This window comes from Canis aureus, chromosome 16 (assembly GCF_053574225.1).
Source record: "Canis aureus isolate CA01 chromosome 16, VMU_Caureus_v.1.0, whole genome shotgun sequence".
Taxonomy (NCBI): domain Eukaryota; kingdom Metazoa; phylum Chordata; class Mammalia; order Carnivora; family Canidae; genus Canis; species Canis aureus.
Genome location: NC_135626.1, coordinates 25,492,615 through 25,518,188, shown reverse-complemented (window position 1 = coordinate 25,518,188; position 25,574 = coordinate 25,492,615). Strand labels below are relative to the sequence as shown.

General features: G+C 33.9%; 1 protein-coding gene across 11 annotated transcripts in view; it reads right to left on the bottom strand.

The window, feature by feature from the left end:
• BCAS3 (BCAS3 microtubule associated cell migration factor) overlaps window positions 1-25,574 on the bottom strand; it is a 591,271-nt gene that overhangs the window by 378,671 nt on the left and 187,026 nt on the right. For all 11 annotated transcript variants that reach the window (XR_013354264.1, XR_013354262.1, XR_013354263.1 and 8 more), the window contains exons 13-14: window positions 24,883-24,976; window positions 2,287-2,420 (exon numbers count right to left, since the gene is read on the bottom strand). Coding sequence is in view for 8 of the 11 variants with exons in the window: in XM_077852358.1 (XP_077708484.1) it covers window positions 2,287-2,420; window positions 24,883-24,976 (228 nt within the window). In the remaining 3 variants the exon portion in view is untranslated. The remainder of the gene's footprint in view (window positions 1-2,286; window positions 2,421-24,882; window positions 24,977-25,574) is intronic.

The window sequence follows — 25,574 nt, the reverse complement described above, 5'->3', positions numbered from 1 at the left end:
TATATTTACACAATGGGATACTACTCAGTCATAAAAAAAGAATGAAATCTTGCAATTTGCAATAAGGTAGATGAAGCTAGAGAGTGTTATGCTAAGTGAAATAAGTCAGAGAAAGACAAATACCGTATGATTTCACTCATATGTGGAATTTAAGAAATAAAACAAATGAACATGGATTGAGGGGACAGGCAAACCAAGAAACAGATTCTTAACTATAGGGAAAAAAATGACATTTACCAGAGGGGAGGCATGTGAGGGGATGGGTTAAATGGGTGATGGGGATTTTAAGGGGGGGGCACTTGTGATAAACACCAGGTGTTACATATAAGTTCTGAATTCTATACCTGAAACTAATATTACACTGTATGCTAACTAAATGGAATTTAAGTAAAAACTTTTTAAAACTCAGGTCACATTTTTTTTAAAGATTTTATTTATTCATGAGAGAGACAGAGAGAGAGAGAGAGAGAGAGGCAGAGACACAGACAGAGGGAAAGCAGGCTCCATGCAGGGAACCCGATGCAGGACTTGATCCCGGGACTCCAGGATCACCGCCTGAGCCCAAGGTAGGCGCTAAACTGCTGAGCCACCCAGGGATCCTCAGGTCGCATTTTTAACGAAGAATTTCCCACATTTTAGATTTGGCTAGTGGCATTCTCATGGTATTGTTTAACTATCCTATCTCAGTCTTTTATGTAAAGTACTAATTATATCTAGGGGCTGAATTAGATTCAGGTTTAACTTAGAGTACTGGGCAGAAATATTTCATAGATGATATCATATACATCCTATTACATCAAATCAGGAAGTACATGAGATCTCACTATTCCACTTTGGTAATGTTAAGACTCATCAGCGAAAACCAAATACAGATTACTGTCTATATCCATTGTTTCATTAGGGGTAGCAACAATGGTGATTCTTAAAATTTTGACCTATTTTAATTGAGGTATAAGTGACATATAACATTATATTAGTTTCAGGTGTACAAAATAATGATTCAATAGGTGTATATATTACAAAATGATCACCACACTAAATCTAAATTCTAACATTTTTAATACTGGAACCCTTCCATAAAGAAAAACTTTCCCTCATCAACTATCAGTTATCTTATTAAATTGATACAAGAAAGACAAGGTAAATGCTTTAATAATCAATTTTCAAGGTAATGAGTTGATAAACAAGCAACATACAGTTATGTCCAATACTTCCTTTGTAAGTCTCATTATAAATTAATGGATTTCTATATATTTAAGATGCTTCATTCTATTATACAAAATTTTAATGGAAACTTATGATAAACAGCATTTTAGCCTGTTGGAAAAGGATGGACTAGACAATAAATGATGATGGGTCAATGAACTATCTCTCAGGATAAAGTATCTATAGTAGTATACTGGTAAATTCAGAACCACAGGCTCTGGGAAACAAAAGAATGAATAGCTGGGATATTAGCCTATTAAGCTATCTCAAGTATATACCAAGTGATATTAAGAGTATGTGTAAAAGCAATTATCATAGTACCCCATACAAATGCTTAGTAAGTTATGTGCGTGTGTGTGTATGTATGTTGCATGATATGTGTATACATGCATGCACAGTGATGTGTTGCTAAATGTTAAAAACTGGCTCCATAAGAAAAAAAATAGTGCCCATACATGCATGCACAGTGATGTGTTGCTAAATATTAAAAGCTGGTTCCATAAGAAAAAAAGTTCTGATTTGTGTTTGCCAATTTCCATTATATAAACACTCCTACTACAGATGATTTCATGCCAATGTAATGTCACTACATCCAGAAGTGGGTACAAATGTACACAACTCATTCTTACTAGCCACTGTGAACTCACTCCTGTACACCACTGAATATTATCCACAGTCATATAGTCAATTATATCCATATATATCCATATAGTCAATTATTTCTGTGTATGCATGAATATGTGTTTACATGAATGTGTGTGTGCATGTGCATGTATACATGTACACAGAACCAAAACACACATAAAAAGACCTAGAAAGATAGCCAATGGATGATGACAGGGTGCGTGCCAGGGGAGCAAATGGTATAGGGTAGAAGGAGAAAAATAAATAGAACTTGTTTTATTAAGTTCATTGACTTCTTCACCTACTGCTTATGTATTTATTGGGTCAAAATAGAATAAATATTATGTTCTCACTAACACTAACATTAAGCTCCAATAGGACATAAGTAATCAGCTAAATTAGATGTCATATTACACACACACACACACACACACACCTAAAAAATATACAACTTACTTTGGCTTCAGTTTCTCCCCTGTGAAGAGTATATAGATGATGGACAGCACTTTGTGATGAAGACCAAGGATGAGTCAGAATTTGGAAAACGTGAAAGTCATGGCCAAGGGTGTCTGTTGTGACTAGAAGCATTCCTGAAGGATACACCAAAAAGAGAGTAAAAATGAAAACAATTATGTACGTGAATGAAATAGTTTCACAAAGAATTCTTTATGTTTTAAAGTATTACCAAAGGAAAAAAATTACCAAAGATGTAAAAAAAAACTTCCCCCAATTAAAAAAAAAAAAAAACATAGCATCTCTTTCCTGTATGAACACAAAACTTTCACTCCACATCAGGATACAAACACAGTGGGGGCACCAGATGTGAAAGTTTTCAGATGTTCCTGTATGACTGTAAGAGAAAGTTTTACAGAGAGTTCACAAGCATTTTAAAACAACAAATCTGATAATAAAAAATGTGAAAATGACTTCTCTCCATGGAACTAAAACCTGCTCTCACTTTTAACCATTTCTCAAAAGCTGAATTTTAAGTTTCAATCTAATAATACCCTATTTAATTCACCAGTTCAAAATGTGCCTCTACCCTGGCATAACATTTACCCAAACTGCCTACAGCATCTCACAGAACAAGTTTTTAATTTTGATGCAATGCTACAGCTAGGAATTCTTTGCCTAATCCATGGTCACAAATATTTTGTTTTCTTGTCAAAACGTCATACTTTATATTTTACATAGGTCTATCATTAATTTTGAGTTAATTTTTGTAAGAAGTACAAGGTATCACACAAATTAACTTTTGCAGATGATGTCCAATTGTTCCAGCAAGATTTTTTGAAGAGGCTATTCTTTATCCACTAAATTCTTTATCCTTTATTTTTTATCCATTGTCAACTTCCAACAATCAACTGGCTGCATCTGCATAGCTTTTTTTCTAGAAGTATTATTCTAGTCCATCAATTTCTGCATCTATACTTTCATTAATACCATACTTTCTTGACTACTGTAACTTTATAGTAAATTGTGAAATCAGGTAAGAACCTTTTCAACATTATTTTGGCTATTCCAATTCCTTTCCAAACACAGAATCAGATTTTTTATATAAAAAAATTCCTAGGATTTTTTGGGGGGACGATTATATTAAGTCTATAAATCAATTTGAGGATGATGGACTTCTTAACAATATTGAGTCTTCAGACCTATGAACACTTCATATTTCTTGGTATGTCTTTGACTTCTTTTTCTTATTCAGCAAATTGTAAATGTATTTTCTTAGATCCATTATAAATAGTACTCTCTATTTTACATCAATTATCAAGTTTTCTCTGCTGGTATTAGAGATATAAGTGACATCTGTTGTATTCTGCCAGTCCTAGGAAGTGTGGGTTTTGTTTTTGTTTTGTTTTGGCTCTTTGTAGATAACGTGGGATTTTCTTTACAGAGTATCATGGAGTACGTGAGTAGACATATTTCTTCCTTTCCAAACTACATCCCTTTATTTTTTTTTTCTTTTTCTTCACTTACTACATTTGCAAAGGAAAACAGGACTGGTGAGAAGCAATATTCATGGGATCCCTGGGTGGCTCAGCGGTTTAGCGCCACCTTCAGCCCGGGGTGTGATCCTGGAGCCAGGGATTGAGTCCCACGTCGGGCTCCCTGCATGGAGCCTGCTTCTCTCTCCGCCTCTCTCTGTGTCTTTCATGAATAAATAAATAAAATCTTAATTTTATGCCTCCCAAATTTTAGGAGAAAGCATTCAATCTTTAAGTATGATGTTAGCTATAGGATTTTTTAAATAAATGCCCTCTATCAAGTTAAAGATGTTCCTTTCTACTCCTTTTTGTTCAGAGTTTTTATAATGAATGAATGTTGAATTTCGTCTACCTGTGAGATGATTATGTGTTTTTCTTCTTTACTCAGTTAATATGGTGAATTTTTACTAATGAATGATTATCAAATGTTGCATTCCTAGAATAAACTCCACTTGGTCAAAATCCTTTATTATATGCCGTCAGATTCAATTAGCTAATGTCTTAAATTTTTCATGATATATTCCTGAGGAATATCTGTTTGTAGGTTTATTTTTTTTCTTGTTTTGTTTGTTTGTTTGTAGGTTTCTAATCAGGTGTATGTCTGTTTTCAGAATCAGGATAAAGCTGGTCCTGTTGTGAAATTTTCCTTATACTCTTATTTTCCTGAATAGATTGAGGGAAACTGCTATTATTTCTTACTTAGATGTTCAGTGGAATTTGCCAGTGAAACCATGTGGGCCTTTTTTGTTGTTGTTGAACACTTTTAAATCTTTTAAATTTCTTTGTAATTTAAATTTTATTACTTTAAAATGGAAAATTTGGGGATTTAATTTTAATGTTCTTCTTGGGTGAATTACAATCTGTAACTCAAGGAAATGGCTTTTATCCTTATCTGTAAGGTCTTTGGTGATATCCACGTTTTCAATGAGATTATCAACAATTTGTCTTCTCTCTTTTTTCTCTTGGTCATTCTACCTAGATGTTTACAAGGAAATCTATCTTGGATGTTACTGGTTTTCCTTTTTTTCTTTTTAATATTTTATTTATTTATTTGAAAGAGGAGAGAGAGAGCATGAGCAAGGAGGGGGGTGCAGAGGGAGAGGGAAAGAGAGAGAGGCAGACTTACCACTGAGCAGCGAGCCCAACATGGGGTTCCATCCCAGGACCTCAGGATCATGACCTGAGCCAAAGGCAGATGCTTAATCTAACCAACTGAGCCATGAAGGTGCCCCTTTTTTCAACTTCCTTAAGGTGGAAGCTTAGGTTACTATTTCAGGAACTTTCTTCTTTTTCAAAGTAAGCATATATTGGTATAAATTTCCGTATAAATCTGCTTTAAAATGGAATGAATTCCAAATTTTTGATACTGTCTTTTGCATTCAGTTCTAAATGTTTTCTAGATATTTCCTCTTTACTCATGGGCTATTTAATATGTTGTTCAGTTTTTCCAAGTATTTGGGTATTTTTCAGGTATCTTCCACATATTTATTTTTAGTTTAATTTCATGATGACGAGGAATATGTTAAACCTTGTTTATATCTGAGACTAGATTGCAGTGCCTGTTCCACATACGTTTGAATACCTGGAGTGTTATAAAGGTCAGGTAAGGGATGCCTGGGTGGCTCAGCAGTTGGGCATCTATCTTTGGCTCAGGGCATGATCCCACGGTCTCGGGATCGAGTCCCACATCATCAGCTCCCTGCATGGAGCCTGCTTCTCCCTCTGCCTCTGTCTCTGCCTCTCTGTGTTTCTCATGAACAAAAAAAATCTTTAAATAAATAAATAAATAAATAAATAAATAGATAAATAATCAGTTAATTCAAGTTTATTGATAGTTGTTAGGATCTTCAATATCCTTACTAACTGGTTGCCTGCTTTCTTGTTCTACCACTGAATAGAACTGAACATCCCCAAGTGTAATTGTGGATACATTTACTTTTTTCACAAAATTTTAGACCCTTTTTTTAAAGCCCATACACATTTACGATTATGAGGACTTATTGGTAAACTCCTTTATCATGATGTACCATTTTAACCCTGGTATTTTCCTTGTTCTGAAGTCTCCTTTTTCCAATACTGATATCATCACTCAGCTTTCTTCTGATTGGTGCATGCAAGGTACATACTTTTGCATTCTTTCACTTTTATAATCAATATAATTGTATTTAAAATGACTGTTTTAGACAATAACTGAGGTCTAATTTGTTGGGTTTTTTTTTAATCCAATTCTGGACTTTTAATTGGTATTTGTAGTAGTTTATCCACATTTAGCCTAACTTACTGGTAGGGTTGAGTTTACAGCTACTGTTATATTATTTTTCTCATGGTTTCCTTGTTTTTATTGTCTTAATATCCATTTTCAATTTTTCTATTAGCTTTTTTAAATCTCTCTCTTTATGTTAAGTTTCTGTCAGTTGTTTCAGGAACTATAATACACATATGTAAATTTGTGCATATTTGTTTATATTTTGTCCAGAATTTATATTTGTTTTCTGTGGGAAGAATGGTCTATTAGCTTACTCTGCTAGGCCAAAAGCAGAATCACATTTTTTAACTCTTAAGCCTTTCTCAGTCGAAAATAGAGATGTGAAAGAATATTAAGCATTAGTGGGAAGATAAGGTAGGAATCTGAAATGGAAAGAAAAGTGTGGGATCCCTGGGTGGCGCAGCGGTTTGGCACCTGCCTTTGGCCCAGGGCACAATCCTGGAGACCCTGGATCGAATCCCACGTCGGGCTCCCGGTGCATGGAGCCTGCTTCTCCCTCTGCCTGTGTCTCTGCCTCTCTCTCTCTCTCTGTGACTATCATAAATAAATAAAAATTAAAAAAAAGAAAAAGAAAAAGAAAAGTATATGTGGAAAAAAAAAGTGTACGTGAGTTTGCTATCTACTTGGCTAATATAAGGAACAGCTCTAGTCACTATGTTAAGCTAAAAAATAAACTTGGTGCCAGTGTCCTATTTCTAAGAGACAACATTTTACATAATGAAAAGTGTCATTTATTGAGATCTACTTCAATATAGCCTTGCCTCTCTGTACCTAGCGATGGTGATGAGGTCATTGACATACTTTATATTCTTTCCATATTATTGTTATCCAAACAATAAATTTCTAAGGTTGGGCATGAATGCTTAGTTGTCCTTTTGTGGACAATATTTCTTCACTCCTACTTTTTGCTGAGTTATACTAAGTCTGAATTATTACAATTCTGCTACTCTGTTCTGATTTCACTTTCCCACAACAAAATTATTTTCTGCACAGGAGAAACAATTCAATGGAAATTCTGACAGGAAAATCATGAACTTATAAATTTATGACTCGCCTACTGAAGATAAACTTCATTTCTTTTAGAATTATATCAATATTTCACTCATAATAAGCACTCCAATACATGACCCTAATAGTCAAATCAAGATAATTACTGTTTCATATGTGAATGATAATTATAAATGAACATTTTTCTACATGCTCCTAGCTTTTTTTTTTTTTTAAGATTTTATTTATTCATTCATGAGAGAGACACACGGGGAGAGAGAGAGAGGCAGAGACACAGGCAGAGGGAGAAGCAGGATCCATGCAGGGAGCCTTATGTGGGACTTGATCCCCTGACTCCAGAATCACTCTGGGCCAAAGGCAGGTGCTAAACCACTGAGCCACCAGGGATCCCTCCATCTAGCTTTTCAAACTGACGTTAACATCTGTCTAGTTCCTAATATGTAAAACAAATTCAGATTTTTTGAGAAATAGGCCACTGAAATTTTATCTTTATTATTTTCTGTGTGTCCTATCTCAAAAGTTTTCTTTTGAGGCACCTAGGTGGCTCAGTCAGTTAAGCAGCTGCCTTCAGCTCAGGTCATGATCTTGGGGTCCTGGGATTGAGTCCCACACGTGGGTTCTCTGCTCAGTGAGGAGTCTGCTTCTCTGCCTTTGCCCTGACCTGCACTTGCGCTCTCAATCTCTCTCTCTCAAATAAATACAAGCTTTTTTTAAGAAAAGTTTTCTTTTTCTACCTCCCCATGTAAATGTAGCTTCTATAATCCACCAATGAGCTTACCTTTTTTTGACAGATTTTAAAATAGTAAAAAAGAAAGAGTAGAGAGGGAAGGAAGAAATAAATAACTAGGATAGTACTATACAATCGTGCGCTTTCTTTTAATTTATAATTTCCTCTTTTGCACATTCTGTTGGGAGAAATGACAAGCTTTTTTTTTTTTTCTAGAAAACAAGTTAAAAAGCTGATACACATAAAAGGAAAAACTCGTACAGAGTAGACTGTGGCTTGAGAACTATTTATGCAGCATCAGAAGACTAAACCAGACTCTAGCCTGGCCATAAACTAAACCCACGCCCCAAATGAGGTGCCAAGCCACAAAAAGCATTTGCGTCATCTGGGAATACAAGGAAAAGAAGGACTTCTAATTATAGGGCCTGGAAGCGGAAGCTTAGAGTGATTAGCTGTTTAGGCGCTGCTGTGTGTTTATCTGGAAGCTTCCTCTCCCTCACTCTCAGCCTCAAGTTTGATAGATGAGCGTTAGCATTAGAGGGTGGGGTCTGAAGCTGCTGATGGTACATGGCGTTCTCCAAAACTTGAGGCAGCTAGAGACTGAACATTAAGGCTTTTGCGGCCTCATAAGAACATAAATCTTTTCAACTGGGCGTCAGCTGGTTAGCCCAAAAGGCAAAATTAAAGAGTAGCAAACCTCCACCGGGCATATGCTATAAAATCTTGGAAACATGAGTAGGTATGTCTTTTTACCAGATCCTATTTATAACACCTCTCTAACTGTATGGTTCTTGATCACGTGCACACATACGAACTGGAAAACAAATTACCAGCTATTCACACTCTCTTCCAAAAAAGAGATGTAAACACTGATATGCTGGGCCAAACAGAAATCATCACAGGAATTCAAAATACACCACTCAGAAAACTATTTTACATTTTGATATAAATTCTTGTGAATTTAGCACTCCTTCATCAATGCCTGTACAGATTAAACTTTTAAAATTATTTAATTATCTTTTAAAGTTACTAGTTAAATTTGTAAACATAAAAGCAAAGAAACAGAACCCTAGTACTGATTGAAATCTTTTAGGTCTTCAAATCACATAAAACCACAATAATAGCCTATGAAAGTCTGATTAATAAAATCTTTAAACTGGATGTGAATACTTGAAAACAATGGTCTCAAAATTTCCCTGTGGGCAGCATCAATGTTAGTATATTTCTTAAGCTGCTCGAAGATGTTGAAATCAAACACATTGCTGTATTTTTCTACATTTGTGGCCCCGGATATATTAAGTCTTTCTTAAATTTAAGCTCAAAATTATGGTTAAGAGCACTGAAGTACACACTGTCAAACACACAATGGCATGATTCATTTTATCCCTTCCTAAAGCTGCATATATCCATAACAAATAACCCATTTGTTCCATGTGGGAAAATCTAAAATCAAGAATTTATTTTCTAGCTCACTTATTTAATAACTTACTATTTCTATCTTCCTGCTTTTGTAGGAGTTTCAAGTTAAATGTCCTAACATCTTCATTTGAATAATTAATTTTTCTTTCACTTTGCATCATTTAATATTTAGGATTCTGAAGTTATCTTTGACCATATTTAGTGGGTTTTCATCTTAAATATTCTAATAACCATTATTTTCAAGTCTTTTCATCCATGAGACGTATAGGAAAGTGGTGTGTGTCTATGCATATTTTTATTTTTCCAAGTGGTTGAATATATTTTTGTCAGATGCCAAAATAGTTTTTAAACTTTATTAACCTTTATTGCTATATATTTTATAATAAATGTACTCATTTTAATACAGCTTGATGAGTCTGACAAATTTATACACCTATGCTACTGGCATCATCAAAATAGAGCACATGTGAAAAAATTCCCTTTGTATCCATCCCCTCCCTATTGCGGGGCCTCACACAACAACTGATTGGCTTTCTATCATTATGAATTGATATTGCCTACTTCAGAATTTCATATAAATGGATTTGCACAGTATTTTGTTAAACCTACTGCTGTGACTAACAGTACTATATTCATTTATTTGTATTACTGGGCAGTATTCCATTATATAGATATATGATAATTTATATAACCATTCAGTTATTTCTAGTTTTTGACTATTGTGAAACAAACTCCTAGTAATATTTAAGAACAAGTTTCTGTGTGAACGTATGTTTTTATTTTTCCTATGTGAATATTTAGGAGTAGAACTGTTGGCTCATATGTATATTTTAACTTGATTTAAAAAAAAACTGAAAATGTTTATCCAAAATGGTGTATTATTTTAACTTTCCCATGAGCTCCATAACTCATTAGCATTTGTTACTATCAGTGCTCTAAAATTTTAATCACTTCAGTGAGTATTTGGTGATTTCTTATAGTTTTAGTATGCCATATTCCTTGGTGATCAGTGATGTTGATCAGCTTTTCATGTATTAAATAGCTATTTGCATATTTTCTTTTGTGACATGATTGTTCATATCTTTTGCCCATTTTTCTTTTGCCCATTTTTAATTGTTTTCTCTTTTCCTTAATATATATTTATGTATATGATATATGACTATATACTTATGTGATATTTTCTCCCAGTTCATGGTATCCCACTTCATTTTCTTAACCATATCTTTCCCCAGGTCCTTAATTTAATAAAGGCTAATTTTATGGTTTGTTTTGAGCTTTTAAATTAAGTCTATGATCAGACTCAATTTTTGTGTATGGTGTTTAGTAAAAGTTTATTTTTTCCCAAGTAGGTATCCTAGTTTTTCTAGCACCATTTGCTGACACAATACTATCCACGTTGAACTACTTACTATTTTGATCAAATATCAAGTGACCATGTGCATGTGATCAATTTCTGGATTGTATTCCATCCATCTATAACTATATTTGCCCCAAGACATACGTTCTAGGTTACTATATATTTAGAGTAGATCACTGACCTTTTTCCAGATTGATTTGACTATTGTAGATCCTTCGAATTTCTATATAATTTTAGAATAGGCTTGTGTTGATTACTTTTGGTTTAACCATTCACTTTTAATAAAGTTAACCATTAGTGGACAATATATTTTTTTATTTATTCATGAGAGACACACAGGGAGAGGTAGAGACACACAGGCAGAGGGAGAAGCTGGCTCCCCACAGGGACCCCAATGTGGGACTCAATCTCGGAACACCGGGATCACGCCTTGAGCCAAAGGCAGACACTCAACCACCAAGCCACCCAGGCATCCCCATTAATGGACAACATTAACACAAAACACTAATAGGATGTCAAGGCATATAGTGATTAAATACTTTTATAAAAATATAATTTTCTTTCATAACTGAATGATTTTTCTTACCTGATCATATTGTACTATCACAACAAAGAGGGTCACTACAATGGCAAAAATACAAAATTCTTAGATGAAGTAGAAGAACTGGGAAGATAAGGAAGTATGGTTTGGGAAGATTAATTTGACTCCCAACTTTATTCAAGAAAATAGCATATCAAAAATTTCAAAGTTTTATAACTCAGAGGGCCTTAGAAATAGTATGCTTGACTTTAATTAACAGATATAATTACTGAAACCCACAGACAGTGAAAAAAATTTAAGAGTCTAAAAAGTGTTAGTTTATGTTGTCTCTTAGTAGTAGCTTATGTTGTCTATTACTGTCCTCAAAGAAAAATATATAAACACAGATACACACATACAACTATCACAATCACTGCTAAAAGTTCATAATAAAATACATTTCAAATGGAGGTTAACAGGAATTTGGTAGAGGAGAAGAAAGTGAAATATGAAAAGCAGAAGACAGAAGAAGTAAAGAGAATATGATGCAGATCAGTCTGCCTGGAACAGATATTTTATGTATTAGGTACTATAAAATATAATTTGAAAGGTAAATTTGGAAATTAGGTATTTCCAAAGGAATGCCATTCAAGGTACTTCAGAGATGTATAAAACAGAACTTTTTAATTTTGGGTGTAGAGCTAATACAGGTGCATGTGTGTCTGTGCACCAAGCTATACATTTAACATTTATGCAATCCACATTATATAAGCTACAGTCCAATAAAAATGAGGACAAACCAAAACAAAAATAAGGGTAAGAGAACAAGATAATATAGGTGGTTTTATAGAGAGTGGATGAATGGAGAGAGAGAAAAGACAAATGCTAAACAGAGCAGTTAAAAAGTTAAAATCTTACCCCTATGCAAATGGAGGCGGGTACAATAAAACCTAAAAACATAGCAGCCAGAGAGGGATCCAAAAGAAATACAGATACATGGTGAGGGGTTAAGAAAGAGGTCAATGAGTCTCAGATGTGCAGCTTGACCAAATGGGTGGTCAAAGCACCATGAATCATGTATTCCAGAGCATACGTAAGACACTCTTAACAGATTTCACTCAAGGTTCTAGCAGGGGAGATCAGAAACTATGTAACAAATAATTATTAGATAAAAATTTAAAATGTTCATCATTTAGCATTTTTATTTTGAGTATATTTGCAAATATATGGAATACTGGCAAATTACCAAGTATCTCTGGAAATTAGATTTCATTACCTATCTGCACTATTTCAAACCATGACTCCTTAATTACATTTCTGAAAGTATTTCTAAGAACAACCACTGACATACAACAAAGATTACTGGGCAAGCAGGCATTCTTTGCACAACCTCCTCTATATATCTTTATCTATATAGATAGGTGTAATGGCTTCTTAGCCCATCAGAAAAATATGATTTGTAGGGCACTAGGGTGGCTCAGTTGGTTAAGGGTCAAACTTTTGATTGCAGCTCAGCTCATGATCTCGGGGTAGTGAGACCTAGTCCCGTGTCAGGCTCTGCTTGAGATTCTTTCCCTCTCCCTCTGCTCCTCCCTCTGTTCTTTCTTTCTCTCAAATAAATAAGTAAATATCTTTAAAAAAAGAAAAAAGGATCTGACTTGAAAAAAAGAAACCAGGCAGCCCAGGTGGCTCAGTGGTTTAACATCGCCTTCAGCCCAGGGCATGATCCTGGGGACCTAGGATTAAGTCCCACGTTGGGCTCCCTGCATGGAGCCTGCTTCTCCCTCTGCCTGTGTCTCTGCCACTCTCTGTGTGTGTCTCTCATGAATAAATGAATACAATCTTTAAAAAAAAAAAAAAAAGAAACCAAAAGTAGTAACAACCATCAAAAAGTTCCCACAAGACAATCAAAACATGAAAAACCAAAAAATTAGTTCATTTTAAATTAAATAATAATTTTATTTTCTTCTATACTGTTGATACTTTAAAGACTTTGTAACACTCATTATTATATTAATTCTGAATACTGATACAGACTATCATTTTTACATGTTCCTTTTCATCCTCCATTCCTGTACCCCAGTCCGTATTCCCATCCCTTCCTACCATTAGACCTACTCTAGTGGATGCAATGTATATGTCCTTGGAAATATGTGTCCTTGAGAAATATTTGCACTGTTGTCAGAGTAATGTTCAAAATGATTAACATATGGCAAGAGTACAGACAAATCTGAATGAGAACACTGAAATAAGTCTGAACCCAGGGGAGGGCCAGAGCATTGTAGAGGAGAGGACACGGAAAGGAACCACAAATATTCATGTACTTCACTACTTAACAACCAGTGAAATTGTCCTGATAAGCAAAAGTTTAATTCACCCTTGGTTACTTTGCATGTATGTACTTGGCTATAGATAATCTTCTTTACCTTCTTCAAAATTTAATACTGGGTTTCTACTGTTATAGTTACATCTGTTACAGGTAGGTATGTGTGTGTGTGTGTGTGTGTGTATTTACTTCACATTTTATATAACATGCCAATGTATGTATTCACATCTTTCATTAGTTCATTTAGTGCTACTTGAACACTTTTGCTTAATTAACTAGAAATACTATGGCAATCATAGTGGGGAAGGAGAAAGGATCTTCCTTAAATGGATATCCAGGACCTGGGGCTACATTAGGACTTTCATGGGCTTTGGTCATTTTTGCCTTTATGGGTGCCCCAGTTCAATGAAAAAATATTTAAAATTATATTTCATGATTACAGTTGCTGGTTTTAAACATATATTTAAGTATTCCAATACCTTAAAAGCTTACATATTTTTTTGCTTTTAAAAGGAACTAAACATTTTGGTGGGACCACAATACTAGCATGGGCTCACCTACTTGTACTTTACAGTAAGTCAAACCTGCAAAGTTACCTCTGACTCTCATACAAGTCCTGTGCCATAATGAACATAGAGCAAAGAGAACAAATTCTTCGGGGAGTAATACATTACATGAGTAAAACACATCATTTTACGAGATGACAATAGGGGAGAGTAACTACAAACCTAGAAAGGAAACATCCCCTTCTTTGAGGGGAAAAACAAGCAATAAACTCTTTAAGTTGCCTTTGCATTGTTAGTGATATAGTGTGACTGGTAGTAATAAACCAGAAACTGTCAGATGAGAGGAAAAATCTGAAGCCATATAATTCTGTAAGTCTGTGAGGCATTATAGATGTTAACAAAAATCAAGACAATGTATTTTTCTGACTACTCACTGTGATCAATGGGAAAAACTCTAAAAAAAAAAAAAAATCCAACCTAAACTTTTTTAATGATTAACCCAAGACCACCATCACCTTTCAATATACAGCATTTAATTAACCAGAAAAATCTCAAGTCTGTTAAAGATGCAGTCAAGCATCCAAAGAGGTACATGTTTAATCTACTTTACTACAGAACCAACATTCATTTTCCTCTTATTAATGGATGGAAAAGCAATTTCCCTGCCAAGGAAGGGCAATTATTTAAAATGTAGATGTGCTGTACTTCACAGCTCTCAGCTACTCAGCTGGCAGAAATAACGCCTCTGGAAAACAGATCAATTATTTACCAAATTAAAGACAACAGGTCTGTTTTAGAAATTCAGGCTTACTGCAGAGAGTTGAGTATTCCTTTTTCCTGTTTCTAATTTCCAATTTAAATAATAAAAAAGACTTGTCTTCTTTTATGTCAAAGACAATATGCTTAATAATATGCCAATCTTAGTTACAAAAATACGATACAGTTTCCACAAGATATTTTTAATATATGTTATATATTTCAATCTTAAGTATATGTGATGTTTCTTCATTTAATACAATTTGCCATTAGAGATCACTCCCAGAATTTAGGAAAAAAGTAAATTCTTGTTAAAAACTTAAATGAGAAATAACTTGGATTTATTTAACAAATGAGTAATTACATTGAATTAATGCCTATCTCTGCCCTGCCATAGTTTTTCCATGATTATAATGATAGAAAAAATAATTATTTAGTGTATACTTACTTACCATCAACTATGTGAAAATTACCAGACTAATAATAATTAATACCCGGGGACAAAGTAAAAGCTTACCTCTAGCAGAAAACATGTTGAAAGGATACCCTTGATAGGTATAAATAAATTTAAACTGGATGAGGGAGGTTAATAATAATTATAATAGCAATGATAAAAACAAATTTTGTGGGCAGCCCGGGTGGCTCAGCGGTTTAGCACCGCCTTCAGCCCAGGGCCTGATCCTGGAGACCCAGGATCTAGCTCCATGTCGGGCTCCCTGCGTAGAGCCTGCTTCTCCCTCTGCCTGTGTCTCTGACTCATTCTCTCTGTGTCTCTCATGAATAAATAAATAAAATCTTTTAAAAAATTTTTTTGTGAGGCCTCACTATGTTTTTGGTATTGTTTTAGGCACCATTATCACCCCTCATTTCATTGATGAGAAAACTGAAGTACTGGGGGTGATCTAAGCAGATTAAGTAACTTGCCCAATTAAGTGGCAAGGTAAAGGGAAGGCTGACATTTTATTCAGAGTCAGGCAGGTCTTTACAAAGAGATAAATAGGAGTTATCCAGGTAAAAGAGGATTTCAGGCAGAGGAAAAATGACGTAACATGTTTAGGAGCTGAAAAATAGTGTGGCTAAATGTTGGAGGGAGAAGGTAGGACAATAAAATTGTGCCAGGCTATACTTTTGGACAGCACAGTATAAGATGATGTATCATTAACAATGATATATCAAATGTATCATTATCTTTTAACATTTCTTGCAAAATATCTGAGTATCTTAAAATAGAAGTAAACACATGGAAAAAGTATGATACAACAATCATAAACAGAATAACCTAGAATTGGGCTGTGACCAAATAAGGTTTTGTAAAAACTAAAAGTAACTGGGGATCCCTGGGTGGCGCAGCGGTTTGGCGCCTGCCTTTGGCCCGGGGCGCGATCCTGGAGACCCGGGATCGAATCCCACGTCAGGCTCCCGGTGCATGGAGCCTGCTTCTCCCTCTGCCTGTGTCTCTGCCTCCCTCTCTCTCTCTGTGTGACTATCATAAATAAATAAAAATTAAAAAAAAAAAAAACCTAAAAGTAACTGAATGATTTTTAAATGTACTGTTATGAACTGAATATTTGTGCAGCCCCCAAATTCCTATATTGAAACTCTAAAAACCAGGGCTATATTTGGAGATGGGGCCTTAAAGGAAGTAATTAAGTTTTAAATCAGGTCATAGAGTAAGAACCTGACCTGATATAATTAGTGTACTTTTAAGAAGAGACATCACAAACCCTCGTACACTATTGGTGGGATTGTAAATTGATGCAACCACTGAGGAAAATAATATGGAAGTTCCTCAAAAAATTAATAATAGAATAACCATATCATATATATGCATCCCTATGTTTAGTGCAGTATTATTTATAGTAGTCAAGATATGGAAGCAACTGAAGTGTCCATTGATAGATATGTGAATGGATAAAGATGTTATATATATTTATATATAAAATAAGGGATATTACTCAGCTATAAAAAAGAATGAGATTTTGCCATTTACAACATGGATGGAGCTAGAGGGTTATGATGCCAAGTGAAGTCAGAAAGAGAATAACCATATGATCCCACTTAAATGTGGAATCTAAAGAAATGAATGCACAAATAAACAAAAAACAGACTCTTAAATACAGAGAACAAACTGATGTTTGCCAGAGGGGAGGGGAGGGGGATGAGTAGAAGAGATAAAGGTTAAGAGGTACAAACTTCTAGTTATAAAATAAATAAGTCAGGGAGATGAAAGTACAGCATAGGGAATATAGCCAATAATATTGTAATAACGTTGAACAGTGACAGATGGCGACTACATTTATCATGGTGAGCACTAAGTAAGCTATAGAACTGTCAAATCAAGATGTTACACACCTGCAACTAAGTTAACATTGTATGTCGATTACACTTCCATTTAAAAGAGAACAAAATTATAATAAAAAATTAAAAAAGAGAGAGAGACACCACAGAACTAGCTCTCCTGCTCTCTCTCCCTGCTCCCTTGCACCAAAGAAAGGCCATGTGAAGACACACTGAGAAGGTGACCATTTGTTAGCCAGGAAAAAAGACTTCACTTAGAAACCAAATCAGCTGGAACCTTGTTCTGGGACTTTTTGCCTCCAGAGCTATAAGAAAAAAAGTTTCTGTTGTTTAAGCCACCAAGTCTACAGTATTTTGTTATGGCAGCCCAAGTTAATGCATGTACACAGGTTACTGTCTACATCTAGTGTCTTCAAGAACACTTTACCTGCTCAAATGACCAGCAAAGAGGATCTGGGGTTGAATTTGTAAAATCAAAAAAGACTGTTGTTTTACCCTATAGCAAAAACAAAACCAATGAAAAATCAAAACCAAAGTTTGTTTAAAAATCTATATGAAAGTTCAATACAGGGATCCCTGGGTGGCGCAGCGGTTTAGCGCCTGCCTTTGGCCCAGGGCGCGATCCTGGAGACCTGGGATCGAATCCCATGTCGGGCTCCCGATGCATGGAGCCTGCTTCTCCCTCTGCCTGTGTCTCTGCCTCTCTCTCTCTCTCTCTCTGTGACTATCATAAAAAAAAATAAAAATAAAAAAAATAAAAATAAAAATAAAAATAAATAAAAGAAAGTTCAATACAAAAAACACAAAACTAGCTTCTCTTACATGGGACAGAACAGGAGGAGGAAGATGAATCCACAATATGTGAGGGTAAGGAGAACTTAGCAACCTTTTCAAAAGCATTCAATGGCTGCATTTGAGCGGACACCACAAATTAGAATGCTGCCCCCAAAAAGTGCAACTCTGTATCCAGCTAATCGAGAAGATCAAGATTAATACTACTAAAGGCTGTGAATAAAGAGAGCTGATAGTTGCTGGAAAATAAATAAACAACTGTCAAACTAACCTATCCTATCTAGTTGAAATATTCCTGAAAATTATGGGAAAAATATAGATATTCCCATACAAAACAACTAAAAAGTCACCTTCATCAGAGAATCCAGAAATAGCTCACAGAAGTATGTTACTTTAATGAGAAAAGTGTAAAAGAAATCCAATGGAGAAAGAATGGTATTTTGAAAAAATGATTAGGTATCAACTGGATATCCATAAGCAAAAAAGAAAAAAATCATGACCTAATCCAATACTTTATATAAAATTAATATAAAATAGGGAACCTGGATGGTTCAGTCAGTTAAGTGTCTGACTCTTGATTTTGGCTCAGGTCATGATCTAGGGGTCCTGAGATCAAGCACTACATTGGGCTCTGTGCTGGAATGGAGCCTGCTTTATGATTCTCTCTCCCTATGCCCTTCTCCCACCACCCCCCCCCAAAAAAAAACAAACAAAAAAGAAACAAAACAAAACAAAACAGGAAAACCTAACACAAAATGGATAAATTTAAATGTAAAACTAGAAAACCATTAGAAAATCAAATAGGAGAAAAATCTTCAGGCCCCAGATTAGTACACATTTCCTAGGCATAAACAAAACACAACTATTTTTTTTTTACTGGACCTGACAAAAAGTAAATAATTTTGCTCTGCAAAAGACCCTACTAAAAAGATAAATACAAACTCCTCACTGGGAAAAAAAGATTTCCAAATCACCTCTCTTACACATATCTAGTATTTATAAAATACAAAGGGGCAAGAATAGCAAATGTCAGCAAGGATATAGAGAAAGCATGTCCAGAGGATTAAAGGAAAGTATTAGGACAATGTCTCACCAAGTAGAGGATATCAATAAAGATATAATACTATAAAGAAGAAATAAATAGAAATTCTGAAGTTCAAAAGTACAATAACTCAGTCAAGGGGCTCTACTTGAACCTGGCAGAGGAAATCAACTGAGATTATCTAGTTTGAGACAAAAGGAATGAAGAAAAATGAACAGAGTCCCTGAAACCTATAAGACACTACAAAGAAGATTAATCTGTGAGTAGCAGGAGTCCCAGAAGGAAAGAAGGAAAAAGAGGCAGGAAGAATGTTTAAAAAAATAAAAACTGAAAAAAAAAATAAAAATAAAAAATAAAAAAATAATAACTGAGAAGTTAAATAACTGAGAAGCCCCAAATATGATGAAAAACATTTAGACAATGAAATTATTCAGTAGGATATTACAAAGGTAGATATATGTCAATATGAATTTGTCAAAACACAATGAATGTGTGAACACCAAGAGTGAACCCTAAGGTAAACTACAGATTTGGGTTGATAATGATGTGTCAAAATAAGTTCATCAAACTACTAAAACAAAACTACCACTGTGGTTTGGAATGTCAATATTATAGGCAGCTTGGAGTGAGGGCAGGATTATATGAGAGTTCTCTATACTTTCCAATTTTGCTGTGAACCTGAAATTGCCTGAAAGAATAAAGTCCATTAATTAAAAAAAAAAAAAAACTCCCTAGAAAATGTTATTCATGGTGTATCTAAATCATTGAAAGCAACAAATTTACACCACCCATATTGATATCTGCCCAGATCTAAGCACTGGAAACCATTCTGGCACCTCCAACCAAATCATAAATGTTGCCATTAAAATATTTGTTTTAATTCAGGACTCAGAGTCACAGCTAATAAACAAGAATGGAAAGAAGAAATTGAAAAACAAACTGCAAGCAGCTGCTGTACTACAAGTTTCACAATGCTATTTAATTGCATCTCTTAACTTCTTTGCTGAATAGGTCCCATACAAGACCAAATTGCATACCACCCAGTCAAGCCACCACATTTTCTCCTTAATTCACTTTGGAGTGTCATTTTGCCATGTACATTTTACATTGTTTTTAAAATTTCTCAGAATGTGGACAAGAAATCTAGTTTCTTCTTGAATTCCGATGTATGTCCAGGACATTTTAATAATTCTGTCATCAAGCATAAGAAAAAAGCATAAAAAAAAGACAAAGAAATGTATTTCTGTTCTTAAGTATAACAGGAATAGATTCAGGTAAAGAGGTTAGAGAAAGATCAGGTTGAAAAACAAAAACACACAATCAACTGTTTGCTATACTTTGCTTTTTTAAATGAACTGCCCTAAACTTGTAAAAAGCATTCTAACAAGCACTATTGTTACTATTGGCCACATTATGTACCCCATGAAAAAGCCTTTCACCAAATAAAGGAATTATGAGAGGAGCAAAACTGTTAAAACTTACTCATACAAATAAATTTAGAAACATATATGGATACATGTAAAGAAAAACTGGAAGGTGTTGCTAGAGGATCTACAACTTATATTTTGAAAAGGCCAATTTAAGTAAAAAATCATAATACTATGTTAAGGACCACTTAAGTTATATACCTTTCTACAAAATATCAATTGATAAAAGTTCAGAAGCTAATAATAATTCAACGAGAGAACAGAAAACTCTCATTGTATAAGTAAATTTATAGGAGGATCTAACGATCAATAGAAAATACATCATTTGACCTCCCAAAAATACTTTTTAAAACTATAACATAAATAACTAAAGGAGAAAAATAACAACCACTAAGGTATTCATGCATTTACAAATGCAATGCAGCCTCTTGCTTCAAACATTTCATATGTATGTAGGCATATATGTCTCAATTGAAGAGAGTTAAAACAAGAAATATAATACAGGAACTAGACAAGCAAAATAAAATGTCACATAATCATGGGAGCTGGATAATAGTTAGCAGCCACAGCTGAGTCCAATATCATTGTACAAGAAACAATTCAGATAGTGACCAGCTTAAAAAAAGAAAGTTGAGGCTTTCAAATCATTGAGAATCAAACCTTTTATAGATACGCTTGCTTATATTCAAGCAGTAACAGTCATATTCTGAATAGCAAAAATACTCAGAGCTGAACAGTAAATAACTAAGATGAATTGCAAGCAGCTGCATGAAATCTCCACCATCTTCTATGAAAGAATGCAAACCAATTTTGTGAGTGGTTGCTGAGTTATGTACCCCCCATTTAATTCAAATATTTAAACAGGTACAAAGCATTTATAAAATATTGCAGAAATGATGACACATTGAAAAATATATCTGCCACATAATAAATGGATGTGTCCACTGTATAGACTCTGCTTCACAATCTATGTCAAATGTGCCATATTTTTCTTGCCTCATTCATTCAACTAATATTTATTTATATACCAGACACAGAATCATTATTTCCTAGCTAATCATCTTTTAGGTTACAGTTTAGAACGGACTTCCTTTGAAGAACTCTCCCTAGTAGTCGAAACCAAGTTAATATTCATCTCCTGGCATTCTGTCCTTACTCCACAGAGGATTTTCCTTCCTTGTTTTAAGTCTCTATCACATCAGCAGATTCCATGAATAGGAGCTGTCACTTGTTAACTCAATCACCAAGCCTGAGCCAGGCAGTGTGAATGGAGTCTTCCAGTGAAAGAGCTAGCTTCCAATGTGTTTAGACAGGTGAAATCACACCAAGCATAAACCTTTTCATAACAGGTTCTTAAATATTCTAAGTGTCATGAACCTTTTTAGCAATATGGTGAAGCCTAGGAACATCTTTCTCAAAACAATATATTTTTAAGACAAAGTAAAATACTTGTGATTTTTAAAATTGATATACAGAATATATATTATAGAGTCTACCACAATTTTGAATCATAAGCAATAATGAGAGAATTACATAAATAAGATAGAAATGATGTGAAAACATGTTATTTTTTATTGCTCATAAACTCATTGGTACAGCTAAAACTTCATCAGTTTATTTTACATATTCATCATAAGTGAAGGAAATTTTCATTAGAGATTAGAAAAAAATAAAGATATAGTTTTTTCCTAAGTTCACATACTCTCTGAATTCTATCCATGGACTTCCCAGATCTTAGATTGAAGTTAAGAAGCCTTGTTTGTAATTCAAGAAAAAAATAAAAGAAATCCTAAAACTCATAAAATAGTTCTCATAAGATGGTCTTCTCTCCAAGAAATACAACAATGAGAGACTGACTTAAGAATACAACAGCAGAAGAATGCCAATTTATATGTTTTAAAAAGGTTACATACACACCAAAGGAATGACCTATAAAAGAAGTAATTGATGACCAGGTGGACTTCATGAAAATTAAATAATTCTGATCTTCAAAAACACTTTTCAAGAGAATAAAAAGACAAACCACAGACCAGGAGAAAATATTTACAAAGCACATTTCTAATATAAGACTGTTATCCAAAATATACAAAGAACTCTTAAAAGTCAACAATTAAAAAATGAACAACTCAAAAATGGACAAAGATTTGAACAGACATCTCATCAAAGAAGATATTCAAATGGCAAATAACTGTGGTATGTCCACACAGTGGAATGTTATTCAGCACTAAAAAGAAATGAGCAATCAAGGCATGAAAAGACATGAAGATCTAAATGCATATTAGTAAATGAAGGAAGCCAATCTGAAATGACTATATACAGTAAAATTCCAACTACATGATATACTGGAAAAACTCAAACTATAGAAACTGGTTGTGAAGGGTTGAGGGAGGGAGGGATGAACAAAAGTAAAGGGGATTTTTAGGGCCGTAAAATTACTCTGTATAGTACTATAATGGTGGATACGTGTCATTATATATTTCTCAAAATTGACAGAATGTACAACATCAAGAGTGAACTCTAATGTAAAGTGGAATTCAGAGTTAAAGAAATGATCACTGCAAGATAAATTATATCATAATTATACAACTAGTGCGTTAGGAACATAAAAAGTAGGTATAAACATAAAAATTCTTAATCTTATAAAAACACAAATTTGGAAGTTCAAATAGAAATCAATTAAAAGCTGTACATCAAAATTATGAAATCATAGAAAACTGTGGTTTTCTAGAAGTCACTGCTAGACAATGATAGAGATAACTAAAACATTTTAGGTTATATAGAATGTTCTTATTTTAATGGAAGGCTGCAGGCAGGAAAAAATACAGCTTCCAATGTCTGAAGCACTCTGACTACAGTAATATGAAATATACATTAATACAAAGGAGATTTGACATAACAGATGGACTATCAAAATGAGTCATACTGGTTACTCCAAGTGGAGTACTGTAAGTGACATAACTTCCAGATTGTTTCTTCAAATTTAACTTAATTCCCATAACATTCAGAGCATTTCCATAAATCTTTGTCTTCATTAATTAAATCAATCCTACTGATCAACAATCACTGCAAAATCTTCCTATCAAAAATGACTAATTAAGGTATTAGAAGGGAGATTATTCAAAATACTCAATATTATCCTCTTACCATCATTCTTTATTTGAAAAGATGAAAAGGGAAAAAAGATGGGTCTTTCCATCAGTTTTAACTAATAGGATCATTTCTGCAGGATAAGATAAAAATGACAATCTCTTCAGATCTATCAACCAAAGGATAAGATCTGAAATGATTGTGAGTTTATGAAGATGATTTGAGCTCTGAAAGCAAACGGGCAATTTTATCTTTTATAAAAAATAATTTTATCTTTTATGTAAAAATAGCTCCACTAGAGTAGAATTATACCATTGTTAAGTATTAAACCAATTCCTAACTTTGAAAATTGGTAAAGAGAAAGAATTCAGCATGTATCCCGCCCTTTGCATACAAGAGAACTATGGTTTGTTCCTGGTTGATGAGAGAGAACTCTTTTTTAATAGAAAAGCAGTTAATCATGCAGAAAACATGACAGAATTAGAGAAACCATCATTCTATGGCCTTCTGTGTAACAACACCATTAAGTAAAAAGTTGTTTCAGGTATGAAGCCAAAATAACTCTACAGATTACTTGTTAATCTCCACAAGAAAAACCTATCTCCAACATGTAGATATTCTGAAGGCCTACTAACATATCCATGTGATCAAACATAGTTATCATAGTATATTTTGCAGGACACATTTTTGAGACAATTGGGAAATTTTAAATTACGGCTTGGATATTAGATAATATAATGCATTAACTTTCTGAACTACAATATAATATCTGGTTACATGGGGGAACGGTTCTTATTCTTAGGAAATGCATGATTAATTTGTAGTCTGGTGAAATGTCATCAAATATGTAACTTAAATTCAAATGATTCAACAAAATATAACATGCCTGTGTATATCTATTATACATACATGGGTATACAAATATATACATACACACACACACACACACCTATACAAATATGTTTATTATACATATTAAATGTGAACACCTACTTAATCAAGGTGGGGATACATGGGTCATTATTAAAATTTTTATGTTTGAAACTTTACCTAACAAAGTTTGAAGGAAAAAATGAAAAGTAGTAGGGCATTCCACATTACTATAACATCTCTCCTTATCAAATGCCTTAAGAACAAGCAGAAAAACAGAAACGATAACCAAAAGACAGGGAAAAGTACAAGTAGTTTATAATATGCTACAAAAATGAAAAAGAAACTTAAAGTTACAAAGACAGTGTCACTTACATACATTAGTATGTTGTCTGTTCTTGGATTAATTATAATACAGAAATTAAGGCAACTCAACAGCGCTGTTTACCACTTTACTGAGAGCAAAACTAATGCTTAGAGTATTTCTCAATTTTCATTTTAAATTAACTCAGTCAAGAACCACTTATTGAACATAGACACAGACCCATATAAGAAAAGTCAGATTCCATATTTCATATTTACCAATTCCAAAAAAAAAAAAAAAAAACTGGTTGAAAAGTCCATGATATTAATGGCAAAAAACAAAAAACAAAAAGGACATACCACTTGTATTAAACGCCATACAGCACACTGGTTTTTCATGAGCAGGGAAGTGGGCCACAATACCATCACTGTCAGAATCCTCGCTCACAAGCACCTTTACAGAAAGAAAGGAGGCAAATGAAAGTTAGGTTTGACTCACGAATATCCCTGACCAAATAACATGCTTCCACTATATTAGATTATTCTTGTCACTATAAGGCGAGAATGTCACTTTAGGAAAGAGGAAAAGATAGAATATACCGCAATAGATCAATCATATAATCTCTAGAAGCAGTTGATTGGCTTTACTGTAAATGACAGAGACAATAATTTCTTGAAGTGGATGTTTAGAAAAAAACAAAAAGTATAAAATCAGCAATATAGAGTTTCATCCAAAGACATAGCAGCAGGCACTGTGGCCTGCTTGGAAAATGCTTGCTCATGATTAGATCATTATTGGGTCATGATATTGAGACATAAATAATTTAATCTAAAGTAAACCAAGAACTAACTCTACACTGGCAAGGTTAATTTTTCTTTTAGTGTGAAAAGTTTTACAAAGGTATAATTCACATACCATAAAAGTTGCCTATTTTATGTTTATAATTCAATGATTTTATACAGTATTGTAAACATTACAATAACCCACTATATAGAAATGTCTGATTTGTCATCCTTTCCTATTTTAATGCTTTAATTTTTTTGTCTTATTG